Source organism: Haliotis asinina, chromosome 14, assembly GCF_037392515.1.
Source record: "Haliotis asinina isolate JCU_RB_2024 chromosome 14, JCU_Hal_asi_v2, whole genome shotgun sequence".
Taxonomy (NCBI): Eukaryota; Metazoa; Mollusca; class Gastropoda; order Lepetellida; family Haliotidae; genus Haliotis; species Haliotis asinina.
This window is the reverse complement of record NC_090293.1, coordinates 7,209,797-7,228,634: the sequence shown is the minus strand read 5'-3', so window position 1 is coordinate 7,228,634 and position 18,838 is coordinate 7,209,797. Positions and strand designations below refer to the sequence as shown.

The following is an 18,838-nucleotide window of genomic DNA, read 5'->3' as shown; positions in this document are numbered from 1 at the left end:
CACACAACCCAGACTCACATTAACACAGACCAGGCCTTGCTGCTAAACGAACAGAACCTGATGCTAACCACGTCACAGCGACTCGTCATGGACATCGGCGACCCCCAAATCTACCCATCGCCATCTGCCCTTTTACGTCAACTGGACTTCATCGAGGACCAGATGAGCCTCCTAGAGAGACTGCAGGACACGTTGATGAAGAACAACGAGGAGAATGTCCTATTGCAACAACAGAAGGTCCTCCTCCACAGCGAGCAGGGATTGTTCCAGCTGGACACGTCGTCCTTGACCCCCGAGGAGCGGCTTCTTCATCAGGCCACCCTGCTGCAACTTCAGGCCTCGTTGCTTCACAACGACAACATCCTCACTAACATCAACAACAACATGACGTCATGTCTTAACCAAGAAATGATAACTATATTGTCTCTTAGAGAACCCGTGTTGCACTACCGGACTACTCTAGGACTACAGGTGTAGTTTCATTAAACGCTCAACTATGTTGTGCAGTTGTTGCCGTGTCAGGTCAAAGTCCTGGGTTCAATTCCCTGCGTTGTGTGTATGTCGATTGCATTCAGTCGCTATGTTGCTTGAATATTGCCAAATCAAACGGTTTAAACACACTGACTGCTTTGGGTCCGGTTACAATGTCTGTTTAATTATTGTCATGACTATGCTTACCTCTGATAAAACATTAGCACATCACGTATTACTGTTAATGAGAGATTGCAATTGGGCATATTTTACTAAAGTTGAAAATATTTCTGCTTCACCATTTCTTAAAGCGACTGCCATTCACAAGATAAATATATATGCTTGCACAATGAATTATGTCCTCAAATATACAAGTTACTGTTAAAGCAATTATGTTTTATCGTTATTTCTTGCACACTTTTCAAGATTGTAAACAAATAAGCTGATACATCTTGTTTTACCACCACCACCACTACTACTACTACTGCTGTTGCTGTTGCTGTTGCTGTTGCTGTTGCTGTTGCTGACACTACTCGTGTACAAGTACGACATCCCCTGAAGTTCCGGGTAACCGCTCACATTCAGCAATCGATGATAACCTTAAGCAGTGGCATTGGTTTGTCAGGCTTGATGCCTTGGTTGACGCATGCCATTGAATCCCACCCGTGTGATTGATTCTCATGATGTCAATCACTGGATCATCAGGTCCAAATTGATTATTTACAGACCGCCATGTCACAATGTAGGGATACATAGTGCTGACTGCGGCGAGAAACAAACCACATGAAACTACAACTACTACTACTACTACTGCTGCTGCTGTTGCTACTACTACTACAACTACTGCTACTACTACTTCTACTACTGCTACTGCTACTGCTGCTGCTACTGCTACTACTACTACTACATCTCCGATATCTGCACAAGAGTTCACGGGGACTGAGGTTAGGAGCTGTGGAGGCCACATATTAACTAACATCAGGTGGTTAACTCCTGCTATTTGCTTCACTTCTTCGTGCACGATGTCGTATGTAAATGTTTGGTCACTGGTCGGTTTCAGACAGGCGTTGCTAAAGTGGAATACTTATGGTTTATTATATTCATGCACCTTTAAATTAACAAAGGATCATAATGAGCAACGTTCGTCTAAGGATTCTTTATTGCACAAGGTTTTACAGTCAACACGGTTATGTCGATTTCCTTATCATGGCGTGGAAATATTAGCGATTATGAAGAGGTCTGAAAACAAACCTCACCCTTACCCAACCCCAGTGAGTATCTAGCTCAGTCATAATAGGAGTTTGACGTCACGATAACGACTACCACGACGATGACGACAACCACAAGGACACAGCCACAGGCCACAGCCCAGAGAGAGTAACGCTTTGCCTGCGCGGACAGCATGAGAGCTGACGGAACATCTCCTCGGTCCAAAGCTCGTCGAGCCTGCAGGGAAGTAGAACATTAATCGGGTGTTAGATCTAGATTTGGGCTGATAATTAATTATATGAAGTATGCAAATAAACTATGGGACATTTCTAATTATCCAATCTTGCTGAACTTTTCAAATCTCAAGACAAGTGCACATGTATGTTTTCTGTATTTCCGAAAGGAACCGTTCCATATGTGAACACGAATGGTGTCTTGTTACAGACAACATATTCGCCTATCCGCTTCCGTGAGCTGTGGCTATTATCCCAAAATAATCACATTTGTTCATAATGTGTGGTACGTAGTTTGAATTATAATTTCAAAATAAAGAAAGAAGAAGTTCAAGAACCTTTTAGGGCACGTTAAGTACCAACCATCAAATTCAGCTATTCTTTGTACCAGAATGTTTACTAAGATAGTATTTACTAAGACAGTGTTTACCAAGATCCATAATAGAACCTGTGCTAGGATTTTGTCATACCCACCTCTTGAGCTCTGAGGATTGCCACAATGCCCAGCGGCCAGCAACACAGTACAGTAGCTAGGATGGCCAGTCCCATGTTATCAGGTACCTCGCTCACATGTCCGCGATAGACCCCTGGCTGGTGCACCTACAGAAACGGCAGAAAATTCAACATCACACAAAGACTTGGAGACCTTGATACATGAACATTCATCGAGTTATCCGTAGTTCGTGACAAGCGGACTACAATATCAAACAGCAGCACTGAATCGCATTATGTCAGAGACATGGACATACATATCCGTTCTGTATGCATCAAGATGAACAAGAGCCTGATCAAGCGTCACCGAATTATGCGCCGGGTTTCCCTTAAACGTAAATTCCCCGTATGGGATTTGTCTAAAGCAAAGAAGCGGCGATGGGGTAGCGTAGTGGTGAAAGCGTTCGCTCGTCACAGCGAAGACCCGGGTTCGATTCCCTACATGGTTACAATGTGTTAAGCCCATTCGTTCCATTGTGATACTGCTGAAATATTGTTAACGGTGGTGTTAGAACTCATTCACTAACTTAAGCAAAGTTAATTTAAGCAAAGCTTTGCTTCAGCTGCGAACTGAGCAACATTACGGGTACCTAAAACTAGTTCAGTTTGTACCAGGCAAACCATTGCACGAGGCGAGGTTATGTTGGCTCAACCACGTCAGCTAAGAACTGGCAGTCAAAAGAAACTTTACCATTTTAAGAAGGAAATTACAAAAGGTTATATACACAAATGAAAACACGTCAATGCAAACACAATTTTTCAAAAAGTGACAGTATGGCACATTTTTTCATGAAAGACAACATGCCGGGATCAACACATGTCGCTTATGCAGCCGAAACTATCAGGTATGTCAATCATAGGGATGGCATGTGAGACTCAACGTGATAGAAAACACCACTGCCATGCCACAATTGGCACACAAACAACAACATGTAGATAGAAGTCACTCATACCAACAATGCTAGTCGTGACGACGAACTACCTACGTCACAGGAAGAGATATAGCCTGAATTTACATCGCCAGGATCAATTCCTGGCAATGACTTAGCGACGACTGTCTGTGGGCGCACTGGCAGACAGTGTCCAGGTGGCCCTGGGTATTACAGCTAACAGACGTTACAGAGGACACTTACTGGCAAAGGCAGAGATTGAGATGAAATGACTTTACGTCGTTGGCAGCGACGTGACTGGCAGAGGGCCGTCTTAACTGATTAAAGTAGTTTTAATTGTTCAGAGTTGATAGATGAAACTGATGTTTACGGCAAATGGGAAAACGAAGCGGGACATGGGGATGGTGGTGTTATGGTGTTGGGAGGAACTTGGGATTTAGAAGAGGGCGGAGGTGCATCATCAACATCCAATTGACAACTGAGAGTTGTATGGATGGCATTCTTGGTCATCCCATTGAACAGCTGCCTACTGAGGTCCTTTGTCAGCACCCTACCGCTAGATCCCCATTCAGTAGGAATTGCACAGAACGCTCTGCTTGCACGCTACCCAAACATGTAACCTAATGATTACATCTACATGTCATGGATCGTCGTTTTCGACAGCGACTTCATCATTCAGGCAAACTACAAGAACAGATCCAGAATGACGGTATATCGCGCCGGGGAGGTCTTGTGGAATCAGGAGATGGTCATGCACGCTGTTAAAGTGACGCATAACAGAACTGAGGCGATTTTTAATGAATGCGTCCATTGTTCAAGAGAAAGCTTGCCCACCTCGGTTCAGGCAACTGTCATGCCAGTAGTAGTAGTAGTAGTAGTAGTAGTAGTAGTAGTAGTAGAGCTTGTTCAGCTTTCAGTTTGAATGTTGATTTCGTCGAGACTTCGCTCTTCCTTACATGTTTTACTTCATGCATCTGTATTTTGGTGACTTTAAACTTTAAAGATTTAAATAATGGCAAAGTGTTTTTTTCTGACCGCTAGTTATAATAACAGATTCATGCGTTTGTGTGTTGTATAAGGAAACGTGCAAAGTTAAATGGAGTAATCATTTCTGATTGTTTGATAGGAATTCTAGAAGTTGGTTAGTCAATAATGACACATACATCTCTATCATTTGTAGAAAACTAAACTGTAAACCCGTATGCATCATTATTAATCGCATCTGGAAATGAAAGTAATATACTGAGGGGGTAAATAAAGGATCACACGTAAGGACAAGTGTTCCTTTATTTTTTTTCCAGATTTCGTCATATGTTTTGCACCACCTAGCTTGTAAACAAATGGAAAGAAATAAGGGAACAGTTGTGCTTTCATGTGATCCCGTGTTTTCCCCCTCAGTACATGATTAGCATTGGTCCACGTGGTCGGAAAGGTCATACCATCAACTACCTAGTCTGACCACCTGATCCACTTAGTCGGCCACGGTCCATTCTAGTCGACGGTCAGTGCAATGTCCAGATGTTGTCTTTACCATCGTTCGTGCGCTGAGATCGCGGTATGGAAGGAGCCCGCTGATGTCAAGGTTCAAGTGCAAGCGATACGATCTTCTTTACGGTAAGATCACAACGTGGAACCAAGACCAGGGTCTCCTTTCACAAAGCACTAGGGTGATCGTAAGTCACTAAGGTAACCTTAGTGCAATGTGCAAGGTGATCGTAGATCACTAAGATAACCTTAGGGCTATGTTATAGCATGGGAGTTAAGGTTAACCTTAGTAAAGACTGGTTCGTGAAAGGGGTCCGAGGGGCTTCTTTCAAGAAGGTTAATGGTAACTCCCATTCTTTAACGTTGCAGTAAGGTTGCCGTAGTGACTTACGATCAAGTTAGTGCTTTGTGAAAGGACAATTTGATGATGAAGGACACTTCTAACCAAGACTCCGGTCCGTGATGCTTTAACCACATGTCCATAGAGCCGACCATGTCCAGTGTGCGGATAAACTGATTTAAATATGGAGAGTAACAACTACAGTATTTGAAAACAAAACCTACTATAACTTGCGGTTGTCCAGTTCCATAAGGTGTGTTATAGCCTTGCTGACCCACAGCTGCATAGCTCGGTACCCCGGGAGTGCCTCCTGGGGTGGGACCGTAGCCCTGGCTTTGCTGATAACTGGGTGGGGCCCCTTGGGGTAAAATTCCTGCGTGGAAAAAATATCACATTTTTTTATCATGACAGTCAATAATGGCTAGTCTAGCCGGAGTAGAGTGAGTCTGGGGTGTTTGTGTACATAAAGTTTAGTAAAGTATGTTTTACAAAGAAAACGTTTTCTTTTTTAACTTCAGCATTAAGAAACTCACTCACTCTTGAAGTAGTATCTGAAATATCCTGTCTGTTACAAACTCTGCTCAGTAAGGTGTAAAATCTCACTCACTCACTCATTCTTGAAGCGGGATCGAAAAACACGTTCCACCAAATAACCCCTTTTCAAAATGCTACTCATTGCGATGTTCTCCCTCGCTCGCCGTCTTGTAAATAGTGTTTAAATTAGAACAAACTGCATTTTGGTGAAAGATATAGGCATCAAAAACATGTACGCCAATTTTTTATTTTTAAGAAAATACTTTTTTATATGTTTTAATCGCGGAAACAGTTTCTGTTATCTAAGCTTCAGTCGTTATGCATATTCCGTTGGAACTCACGTCACCTTCCCGCTCGTGACGACGTATGTGACTAGACTGAGATATTGCCAAAACCACTAATTATTACAAATCGTTTTGTTTCTTTTTTAAATCGGACGGTGGTGTATTGCCTGAGGATGTACGGTATCATTGAACAAGGGAAATAGCCACCTTTACTTCCATGAAAAGACAGATTTAGGCAGGAGAAATGTTGTGCATTTGAAAGTGACAAAGATATGGGTCATGAAAATCTAAATGCTAAGAGGAAGCAGTACCGACGAGATTCATTTACAGAATAAAGTTCAGTCATTCAAAGTTACAAACTAACAAAGCTTATTCAGCGTGACATGAGCTAGTCAACATAGGCGTGACCCGGAAGATCAAATGGCACAAACGACAGTTAACTACATATGGGAACAGAGAATGTTATTAATGTTACGTTCGTGCAAAACATGCATACATCGGGCACATTAAACCATCTCTAGGTCCTTTTTCAAAGAGAGTGAGGACACTGGTGAAGATTTCTCGACACTTAGATGCCAAACGGCAACCTTGTCTCGAGTGTCCGGGCATGTTGACAATCAACTGACAAAGCTGCACCCTTTCACAATAATAGAAGTAACCAGATAGGCCACGGTCAGGCAATGCATTAGTATTCACTTGATCAGGTCAAGATGAACAAGCTGTACTGTCAGTGCTATTTTTAACATAAATAAATCGAGACTGACATGCGATGAAACATCTATAACCAAGATTAGTAAGAGATTTCACATTAGCTTGAAAACGTAGGTGATTTTCAAAATACCTTTACCCCTATGAAAATGTTTGTTTTCGTTAGTGTTCTCTCCTTTAAGGTTGTGTATTATCTGATTAATGTTGCCAGTCTCTAATAATTTAGAATCTGGAGAACACAATCTTAATGAAGACTTGTCCCGTTCTATATAGATAATATTTTACATGTTGACACAACAAGCTATCGCCTGTCTACTGACACTGAGGCCGAAGCTTACTGCTTACAAAATACAGCAGACTTATACAGTACAGAAATGGTAGATCAGAATTAAAATGTGTCAAGTGTAACAGTTCTAAATCTAAATACCTTCTTTTTCCGACATGATTTTGTTGCTATGAGCTCCGAACACAATGTGATATTGATGACCCTCGCCCAGTTATCAACGAGTCGTATCAGTAATCTCCACGTGACTGGAGCTTGACCCTCTCTGTACGTGACGTCATATATCACACCCGCACGAGCAAATGACTTTAATAAGTGTTTGCGGAACCTGATGCATTTCGCAATGAGCACGTGGGTGTATGTTGTCGATGTGTTGATCGACCAACGAGTTTGGAGTATCGGGATATATGTATTGTATATTATATACGTATATAAATATTTCGATATTTATCGCAGCGAGAGGATGGTGCATCGTAACTTATAGATATGTCTAGTACCAAAACATCAAGCATCGCGATACAATATTCTGTCGTTAGCGAGGATGACAAGAACTCTAGTATCGGAATATGCATCGTGTCGTCAATACAACCTTGCAATATCTATTGTATTGTAGACGCACTGTAACTATACTACACCACACTCAGCAGTATTCAAGCTATATGGCGGCGGTCTATAAATGATCAAATCTGGACCAGACAATCCAGTGATCAACAGCATGAGCATCGATCTACACAAGTGCCACTTAAGATACGATGACGGGTTGTCGCTGAACCAAAGAAAAAGTCATTGTCTAAAACACAACTGCAATACGTGGATAAAGCACAAAGTCATCCACATCGATTAACCCGTTCTTGTGTGTCCCATTATATCACTTGGTATATCCCCCGTATGCTTGCTAGTGAAATTAGTGTACTTCGACACAAGGCTTCTGTAAAGGTTTACAGAGCTGGCATTTTACTAACCATCAAGTTAGGGAGGCTCGCTGACTTTGTTGACACATGTCATCGGTTCCCAATTGCGGAGATCGATGCTCATGCTGTTGATCACTGCACTAGCCCGCGATTATTTACAGACTGTCGCCATATAGCTGGAATATTACTGCGTGCGGCGTAAAATTAAACTCACTCACTCAAGTTTTGGAGACGTTCTACTGTTGAATTTCTGCATTTGGAGTCTTGGACTGTCAGACAATTTACTCTAAATGTCCATTTATGGCTGTGAACATCACTAATTTTTGTCTGTAAATCATATGCCTTCATTAGAAAGAGTTGGTGAGTGAGTTTGGTTTTACGCCGCTTTTAGCAATATTCCAGCGATATCACGGCGGGGGACACCAGAAAATGGGCCTCACACATTGTACCCATGTGGGGAATCGAACCCGGGTATTCGGCGTGACGAGCGAATGCTTTAACCACTAGACTATCCCACCGCCTCCTCATTAGAAAGAAATGTATATCAAATTATTTGTATTACCTCTCAAAACCCCCGGATGTAGCTTTTCAATCTATGTTCTCGCAATGAACAAAATATCTTAAATCTGTCATTGTTTATAAAACTCCAGTAAGTTAAGAGATGAATTACTGAAACGTGAGTTAAAACTGACTTGACTAAATATACTTATGCATAACTCTGAAAACTGTATGTCGGCGTATTTTTTCCTGTCTGTCTTGTCTGATTGTGAACACCTTATAGGAAAGGAACTGCTGAGAACAAAACCACATAGATCTAAACAAATATCTCTGAAAACCCAGCAACAAATACTAATCCTAAAACAAACCATACAGTCAACCAATCAGTCAGTCAACCAGTCCGCCTGTCAACAGTCAGCTGGCCAACCAGTCAGCCAGTCACTCTGTCAACCATTTGACCAGTTAACCAGTTAACCAGTTAGCCAGTCAACATGTCACCCAGTCAGTCTGTCAAGCAGACAGCCTGTCACCCAATCAACCAACCAGCCAGTCAACCTGTCAAACAGTCAGCCTGTCAAGCAGACAGCTGGCCAACCAGTCAACCAGCCAGTCAACCAGTCAGCCAATCAGTCTGTCAAGCAGACAGCTAGTCAACTAGTCAGCATGTCAACTACTCAACCTGTCAATCAATCTACCAGTCAACCAGTCTGCCAGTCAACCAGTCAGCCTGTCAACCAATCAGCCAGTCAAGCAGAGAGCCAGTAAACCAGGCAAATCTGTAACATCATAGACACATGGCACTCTCACCGGCATTTATCAACTGAACTAAGGCAATCTTGTTACTGTAGAGTGAACGTCCTGTGCCTTGGTTGTCATGCCCCCACCCCACCCCACCAAAAAACCCCACCTACCTATTTATTCAACAACCGATCTGCTTGGCTACTTATTATTCTAATATTTACAATGTGTATGTTACTATATAGCTTGTGTGTCTTAGACGATTTGGTTAACAAGCAAAGTTCAAAACAACGGTTGTATGCCGGGTACAGGGAACATGTAGTCCCGAATAAATTTGTATTGATACTGCGAACCTGTCCAAGGGGCGCAACTCTACACAGCTGATTGCCTCGTCTCAGACGGTTGGTTTACCCACACGAGTCAACACACGGGTTGTCCGTGAAAGTGGATGTACCGATACGCTACAACATACGGTCGATTTCTCTGCAAGACATATTCACGACACGAGACTGCATCGGTTGATTTTGATCAATTTCGCTTTTCTAAGAGTTGGTCCTCGTGGTCCATGCGACACTAATCACATTTACACCTCCCAGGTCAAGGCCGTATATTGTGTCATTGCATCACAACTTGGTAAGCAGCACTGGCGCATTCATGTAGGATATGTCGATAACAGTTTTGAGATGCATACTTCGTGTGCTTTGTTGGTGTTCTATGTTCTATGTTCACTCCGTGTTACTACACAATAAAGAGCTCTTGTTATTAAATGAGTGAGTCAAAACGCTACCTGTCCAGATCCGTTTTGAAAAACATCAAAACCATGTGATCGTCTGGGGGTGCCGTGTGACGACCTGTTCCTTCCAGATCTAGCACCAAGTGAAAATCCAAAGAATAGCCCGAAAGGGTTCCTTGTGAATCTTGTTGATCTCCTTGAGAATGCATGAGAGCGATGCCGTATCCCACTAGATCGGTGTCCGGTACGTCGAGACGTTGACCGCCTACCGTGCCTTCCCATTCCTTATATCTACAGTGTCTACTGTTTGACCTTGACCTACGAACCATAACTCACTTTCTCCGACGTTAGCTATCCACGCAATCAAGAAAGTTTGACGGATATCTTTGTATGTGCAAAAAAGTGTGAAAAAGAACATTTTGAGGGTGTGCAGTGATCACAGTACTGGCTAGCGACCAGTTAATGGCCATTTTAGTCGTTTTGTAACGATATGCTCCACTGTTTCTTAACATACATAATGAAACACAATTTATCTTGATGGTATAATTAGCTATTCACCGACATTTCCTGCTTGTTTACAGTTGTCGTTCGTATTTCTCTGAAACGTGATCAACTTTAAGCGGGTAAGTGTATATACGTTGCCAACAACTAACAACGCCAGTTATCGCCATTCCAGATTTTTTCATGTTATTCGACAAATGTTAAATATATATGGTACTAAAACTGGCTGTGTTTAAACCTTGACATGTTCAGGGAATTTATTTATTTATTTATTTATTTATTTATTTATTTATTTATTTATTTATTTATTTATTTATTTATTTATTTATTGGTTGGGATGGGGGGGGGGGTGGGGGGTTTAAAATGAAATTTAAAAGATCAAAACTCGCTCTCATTGTAAATGCTGAGGGATGCTGATATAAGCTGACGGGAATACGAAGATGTCTCCGAGCGGATGAACTTATCAAAGTTGACTTTCTGAGTAGCTGTTTCCGGTTTTGGCAATGTTTGATATAAATTATGTAAAGATAGAGGTTATATTTTTGTCAGTATCGTCTGCATGGTATCTGTCGAAGTCCATGAAACGGACATGGAAATAAACATATTACAATCTACACTTTTTATGGACTGAAATGTAATGTCATAGATTCACAACATAGCTAGCCAGTATTTACTTTGAAAATAAGGCTAAACTATGAAGAACCTTGAGTTTACATATACACTAATGCAATGATTTACGTATAACTCGATCACAGTTTTGGTTTCATGTCATCCTTGTGATTAAGTCGTTCCTTCAAAATTAACATTTAGACTTGAATAAAATTCTTCTGTCCCTTTAGCACATCAGTTTTCGCTTTCTCGAACAATTTTCTGTTGCCTCCAAAATTCATAAATTTGTGATCACTGAAAGTATTATGACACATGAATATTTTTTTATGAATGCTACTGTATCTAATATTTCAACACTGTTCGTGAAATGTATATCTCTTTTTTAAAAAATAAATAAATAAATAAATCAGAATTCAGTCATTTTACAATTTACAGACTACTCACCAAAACCACCATCATCCAAAGAAAGTATAAATCTGCTGATTTCGGTATGAAATCAGGTAAAACTAGTTGTATATCAACCGAGGTGAAAGGTATTAGCTGGATATGTCCCGGATACTCAATAATCTCACATTATATAGAGACCAACACATAACCACAGTCCCTCGTGTCATTGCGAGGGTTGAAGATTTTTGTTTTAAAAAATGTGAAAAATATGAGATGACTCACGACTTGAAGCGATTGTACTGTGAAGCGTTTCAAGTCGGGGGTCATCTCAAATTTTTCTTTAAAAAATCTTTAATCCTCGCAATGAAACGACGGCCTGTGCACATAACCAGTTTCTTTCATCACAAAGTGCCTGTGGACGTGGTTTTGTTATACTAGTTGTAGTCGAAGTGTTGTGATACAGAGTCTTTGTTCGCCTGTATCGACGATGGTTCAAGGACTTATTTAGACAACATGTGAGACTACTTTAGATCAGTTTATATTGCTATAACAAAATACACGACGCTTTGTATGGATATATATTCTTTATCACGACGTTTTAAAGCTAATTTCTGTAATTTCCAGAAAATGCAGCATGCACTCACGGTAACATTCTTCCAACCTCATGATTCGTTTGAATTTGCTCCATCTATTTATTTATAAATTCATTCATTCATCCATCCATCCATTCATTCATTCATTCTTTCATTCATTGGTTTTCTTTAATAACTTACTTTGTAATTTATCGTGGAGATGATAAAGTACAAGAGACGATCATTTGAAAAAAAGAACTTCTCTCCCCTCAAAGGATGGGAGTAACAGAAATCTGGACAGCAATGAAAACATGAACATGCCTTACAGTTTATAGTAAAATTCTAAGTCATCGTTTTGTTACATGCAGTATACATGAAGGGCTAGCTATTGCCTCTGGTGTCGCATTGCATCTCAAACCACAATGAGTGAGGCCAGCATGTTATGTGATCCCTCTCAAATCCATACACTCATGGACGGCCGTTTGTTCCACATGGAGAATGCGCTGTGCACACGAAATGTGGCGTCGCCCCCAGATCAACTCCAGCTCCACGATGGATAGTGAAAGAACACGTATGCAACACCATGTACATACGTCGAAACAGTACCAACCCAAACCAATGGTTGATGAACATAGTCTCGAACCAACGGAATGCGTTGACATGCACTCAAACGAGTCCAACCGATCCACACAATCGTCTCTTCCGGTAGGCATGGAATGCTGAGTGTCAATACTTTTTCTCTGCAAACCCACCCGTATCGTAATGCTGAGGATCCTCGCGTTGTTACGGTTGAAAACAGCCGACCCACAGTAAAACAAATACTCACTCGCTACTGTAATATCACATAGTGCTTATTTTGTTTAGCCACCGTAATCCTTCTAAGCAAATCGCGAATTTCCAACTTGGAAATACATCTTAATGTCAATTCAAATAACAAATAACTTCCTTGTATATAGCGCTCCATACACACGTATGTCCAACAAGCAAATCTTATCACAGGTTGCGTAAACACATGGACATGAAGTTGATCAATATCTTTGAAGTAATATTCTTGTGCAGCTGTTCCTTGTTTAAATAATATCCTTCATACAACAGAAATACGAAACTAACCAAAAATAGCTGGTGTCAGTTCACAATGCAGCTATCACTTCGTTGTGACTTTGGCCTTGACCTTACATTCCTCTCAGGATATAACGCCATTTCCTCAGCATAACACCTCGAGGGGGAGCTCGTGGACTCAGTTGAAGCTCGTTGACGCATGTTCTCACGACCAGTCGTGATCAGTATTTCACTCAGTGAAGGCTCCGCCCTCGAATCACTTTCCCCTCGTGGCATCTCACCAAAGTCGTTCCTTGTTCTCATCCAAGGTCGCAAATCGGGGGCTAGAAAATGTGGAGCTTCCGGTGGGTTTGCGCGGGTCTCGAACACCATATATTTAGTCTGGTTGCAGCGTAACCGTTGACGTTCGGCCTCGTTGTGTGCCTCAAGCTCGTTGACTGCTTCCTCGTTGACTGCTTCCGTAACCGCTGGCGAAGAAGGTGATGAGTCAACTTTGTGTTCCGGACCAAAGAGTTCTTCATAACTTGGCGGCGCATCCAAAATAGCCCGGAGTTCAGCTGTTTGAATAGAGAAACAAAGAGATAGACTGACTTGCCGATAATCAACACAATCTGAATGCAGATGCGTGTATTCCTGACAAAGCCACTGCGTACATGAGACTTGCACAGTAGCATGTAATTTCAGAAAGATAAAGAAATGTCAGTATTGATTATTTTCCGACACAGATTCCCTTGGCTGTATTGAGTGAGTGAGTATACTTTCATGTCGCTTTTAGCTATAGTCCAGCAATATCACGACGGGAGAAACCAGAAATGGGTTTTATACATATCACTCATGTGGGGAATGGAACCCGGTCCTTCGGCGTGACGAGCCAACGCTTTAACCACTAGGCTAACACACTGGATCATGATCATTCTCAAAAATAGGACTTTTTCGTTGTCCAGAAAAAATATTGTCATAAATATTAATGGAACCGTACCGACAGTTTCCTTCATATTGATTAATATGTTAGATGTTATCGTAACATTTTCCACAACCATCTCTCTCTCTCTCTCTCACACACACACACACGCGCGCGCACATACATACACACATACACACACGCGCGCGCACGCACACACACACGCACACCACCCCCAAGGTTGTCACTCATCTACTTGTCATACACGTTTCTCCACTCTGTTTATACTACGACTTTCACCTTTCATAGAGTCCAAGGGAGGTTTTCCAACAAGTAATTAAACAATGGGAGGCGTGTCCGCGAGGCGGCTGAGTCGCTCGTACACTGTCACCCCTGTCGTCAGTTTCTATCGTCACGTGACGTGAACAGTACTTTACGCTCTACTGTCGGTACGTAAGACGCCCCGATCTGACATTTGAGCATTAATGTAGTAATCGGAATACACACAGTCGCAACAAACATACATACGGTACTCTCCGGTGTTTCTGGAGGCAGCCATTTTGAACTAAAATTAGAAAGCGATCCTCCTATGCACAGCTTTACCGTATTCGTACTAAAAGGTATTCAGCTACATTTTCCTGCTTCAGTGAGGGAATTGTGACAAGATGTTGCTCCCAGGCCTTTATCACTTCGGTCAAACCTCCGACTAAGGTACTGATAACATGACCGTGATTCGAAACAAGCATAAGGGACTCAACTCAGCGAATATTTGTGCTCTAAACCCCTGGGTTACTCCAACCGATTTACGGACCTATGAAATGCAGTAGTGTCATTATTGTAATCTTCTATTGATATCCGGAGTGTAAAGTTCATAACTAGGCAGATTTATTACCAAATGAAGAATTTATTATGAGCGTGCGGATCTGGATTAGCTTCAGGAACCTATGCTTGCTGTAAGGGACGAATAACGGGATCTGGTGCTTACAATGTCAATCACTAGATTATCTGGTATTGCTCGATTACTTACAGACTGCTGTCATTTACGTGAACTATTGGCCGCTTAAACAAATAACAACGAACGTTTGAGTGAGTTTAGTTTTACAACGCACTCTGCAATATTCTAGCTGGATGTGGTCTGTAAATAATATAGTCTGGGCCAGACAATCCAGTGATCAACAGCATGAGCATCGATCTACGCAGTTGGGAACCGATGACACGTGTCAACCAAGTCAGCGGGCCTGACCACCCGATCCCGTTAGTCGCCTCTTACGACAAGCATAGTCGCCTTTTATAGCGAGCATGGGTTTCTGAAGGCCTATTCTACATAGGACCTTCTCGGGTTCAACCAATTGCAGGTGAACGTGCCTGACTACCCGGTCTCGTAAGTTGCTTCTTACGACAAGTATGAGTTACTGAACATCAATTCTAAGTCAGGTCTCAGTGAAAAATTATTCATCACTGTAGTTAAACGATGAAATAGTATTTCACGGAAGACATGCATGTTGAACTGGTATCTTTTTAATACCTGGTCTCAAATCACTCTCTCATTTGTATCATATGGTACTAATTGTAGTAGAGTTAGCCGTAGTGCTGCTGTTAGTAGACCATGTATTCACATGTGTATTCATGGCGGCTTCACCTGAAATTTAGATTCCCAAGGGATGCCTCGCTCCTCCGGATAAACGGTTATGTGTGGAAAATATATAGATTAATTTTACTTTTCTCAAAAAGCTGTATCCGCCCCAGTCTAAGTAGATTTAGTCTTAGTAATTTCGTGACACTCTGCTACAGAGACTCAGTCGTGGGGTGTCACGAAAAGTACAGAGACTAAGTTTACTGGTATCCTCCCCTGCTTTGATATTCCTTCGGAAAAAAAGTTGGGAGTTACTTGATGACTGCACGTCTTCTTCTTCGTACCTGTTTACTTCATAATCCTGTGCACGTACACATTAATGAATGGAAAATTGGCCACATGAGTTTCGAAATACTCAGCAGATTCGACTCAAGGGAGTGATAATACGTGTACCCAAATCAAATTATCAATATGCATTGTGAACGATAACGCTAGTAGACATTAACTGGCCCAGAAACGTGTCAGATAAGAGGGCTTAACCACGAGTGTTAAGGACGCATGGCCTCTGGGCTTAATTTCAGTTTGTTGTCGTTGTTATTTCACGTCACTCCATTCCCGATATATGATGGCAGGCCACAAATATATGCGTCTGAACCTGACAATCCAGTGACTCTCATCATAAGCAGCCATACGGTTGGATCCAAGGACAGTCGCGGAGACAGCTTTTTGACAGAGGGGTGCACACTGTTGAGAAAGGGGTGAGAGTAGGCGTGGGTGTGGGTGAGTACTCACTGTAATTTCGCGAGAGTTTCAATGGTCATAAATCTCTCTCACTCTGGGGAATATCTAGGCCGACTTCGCAGTACGTGTGTAAGTCAGTCAGCATAATGACGTCATGTGTCAGGTAGTCAGTTCGTAAAGTAACTGCACCGTCATGATCACGTGTGTTGAGAAATCCTTTATCTGCTTCAAAGATATGAACGTTTGCGGTAAACATAACAAAAAGTATATTCTTCACACAGACATTAAAAGTAAGACAGATGTCACTTTATGATGCTTTATTACTGGATTGTCTGGTTCACACCCGATGTATTTTTGAAAAACATCTACTGAAATATCTACTCATGATATTGTCACAATTATACCAGAGACTCTGCTTTTGGCAGAGATTTCTTATAAATGTTTAAAGGGTTTTGTCGCTTGCATCTGTTTGATCAAGGTTGCTCAACTTCTAGAATTATAGTTTCTTAGGTCATATATTCTGCCTTATTTAAAGAGGAAAGAAACAACAACATTATCTGACAAAGCTTTAACGGCATTGTTACAAGTAAGTGTTTTGAAAATTATGGTCACGATCAATCCCAAAGTAATAATTTTCATAACACAAAAGCTTTTATTTAAACGTTTGGTTATTTTTCAAAACAAATTATTTGTAATAAATATCAATGGAATTTCACGACAGTTTCAAGCTTACTTACTATTATATTAGTTATTAATATCACAACATCTTAAAACCACCATCTCTCTCTGCTCCCCCTCTTTCTATCTCTCTTTCTCTCTCACTCTCTCTCTCTCTCACACACACACATGCACATGCATAATGCACAACACTATCCCAATCACATGTGATATGTTCCAGTAAATTGTCTTACCACTGTAGTACGATGTGCTATGCTGCGACATGACGTTACAGTCGTTGTCGTCTTAGGATGTCCCTGCCACAGATGTCACAGATTTTACAGATCACATATCACAGTTTACGATGATCACACAACATCCTGTCGACAGCTAACCTTAGAAACACAGTTTATCCATCACTGGCAATCTTCAACACCAGCAGTTTCACTCAGAAAACATACCGAGTTATATATACAGTAACACTGTCCGACACGGCAGAATCCGGGATCTGGTCCTGGTCACTTGCAAGTTATTATCCAAATCAAACATCAGGTTAACTTATCTCTAAGCCCTGTTGACTTAGTGTATAGACACGTGATTTGGTTGTGATGGAGATGATCTATATATACCTGTATCACGCACCTTGGTACATCACGTGATATTAGTCAGCACGTCCCGTTGATTACCAACGTTAATATTTCGAAAGTTTCCTTTTGATCAATAACATCCTATTTGGCTACTCGTGGGTATTGCATGTACGCTTCAGTCAATACACAGTGGTAACGTTGTTTGTTGCCTCCCCACTCAAACATATTCCAGCTGTGTGATAACAGTAAATAATCGATGCTAGACCTGCGAATACAGACATGTCTTTCTGCCAGTATGTGTTGTTGAAAATGAATTCTATTCCGAACCTTCGTATAATATAAAGGGAGTTTGTACAGTTTTTGGACACTTTCTCTTATCTGCAGATCCGTGGAGATCTGGGTTAGAATTGATGTCCAGCCACCCATGCTTGTTGCAAGAGTCGACTCACAGGACTGGGGCCTAAATTTTGGAAACACTCTCAGCGCTAAGATAGTTCCGAGTGCCGTAATAACATTACCTTACAACTAGCGCTATGAGAGAGCTTCGAAAATCAAGACCCGGACTAGGCTGCCTCGTGTCATCGTATCACATTGCGTATCATGATGCTGATTTTTTTATCACTGGATTGTCTGGTTCAGTCTTGATTATTTACCGACCGCTGCCATACAGCTGGAATATTGCTAAGTGCGGCCAGAGTGTTTGCAGTTCTCTTTTCTTTCACATGTTTATATCATTACTAGGGCTTCGGACAAATCAGGGAGAAAAAGTAATGTTTGTTTATCTTCTGTTAGCTGACCATCCTGTAGCTTTAGTGTACCCTTAAATTACCCGTCCACATAACACCCAAGTTCGGGAAACTTTCAGAAGATATTATTTGACGACATTTCTCATGGTTGAAATGCAGCCGTCTTCATACAGGCAGATATGAGTGCTCTTGTCAACTGTCATTATTTTGGCATATCTTAACCAGAGCAAGGGATATGCCGATATTTAGGCCATTAACATAGTATGGTATGGCCAAGAACAAAATTTTCTATTTATTAAATAAGCCTTTAATTCAGGATAATACTAAAAAGGCAGGCATCGCTGTATTTAGAAGAAGCAACGTGACGTCACTAACATCAGCTGTAGTTATCATCCCCCACCTAGGGTTGAACGTTTCGGTAAACGATAAACAATGCATTGGAAAAGCATACTTTCTGAAACTAGTTAAAAATATATTAACAAACTAAGAAACCAAATTCTGATATTCTATTATAAATCAATTCACTTAACTAAACACTTGATATACTTTCATGTACTTGACAGGCATCAAAGAAGAGTTTGCCTAAAAGTAATGTGCCTTTGTCGAAACACCTTCAACTAGCGAAAGTAACATCGTTCGTATGATATTACAGAACAAAATGGTGGTTCTAACTTCAGGTCAAGGTTTAACATCAAT

General features: G+C 41.3%; 2 protein-coding genes across 3 annotated transcripts; both read right to left on the bottom strand.

Annotated features, from left to right (window-relative positions):
* Nucleotides 1-1,612: 1,612 nt before the first annotated feature.
* On the bottom strand, nt 1,613-7,179 carry LOC137261527 (proline-rich transmembrane protein 1-like). The gene is made up of 4 exons (XM_067799286.1): nt 7,074-7,179; nt 5,345-5,493; nt 2,388-2,513; nt 1,613-1,917 (listed from the first exon to the last, which is right to left on the bottom strand). The coding sequence occupies exons 1-4, from the start codon at nt 7,087-7,089 to the stop codon at nt 1,756-1,758; spliced, it is 453 nt and encodes a 150-aa protein (XP_067655387.1). The 5' UTR covers nt 7,090-7,179; the 3' UTR covers nt 1,613-1,755.
* Nucleotides 7,180-11,871: 4,692 nt separating this feature from the next.
* Nucleotides 11,872-17,356, bottom strand: LOC137261780 (uncharacterized). Of its 2 annotated transcripts, none has more exons than XM_067799562.1 (2): nt 17,064-17,356; nt 11,872-13,494 (listed from the first exon to the last, which is right to left on the bottom strand). In XM_067799562.1, exons 1-2 carry the CDS (start codon nt 17,092-17,094, stop codon nt 13,004-13,006), a joined length of 522 nt encoding a protein of 173 aa, XP_067655663.1. In that variant the 5' UTR covers nt 17,095-17,356; the 3' UTR covers nt 11,872-13,003. The 2 variants fall into 2 exon arrangements, with proteins under 2 accessions (XP_067655663.1, XP_067655664.1); XM_067799563.1 differs by lacking the exon at nt 17,064-17,356 and adding an exon at nt 14,367-14,413.
* Between the last annotated feature and the right edge of the window lie 1,482 nt (nt 17,357-18,838).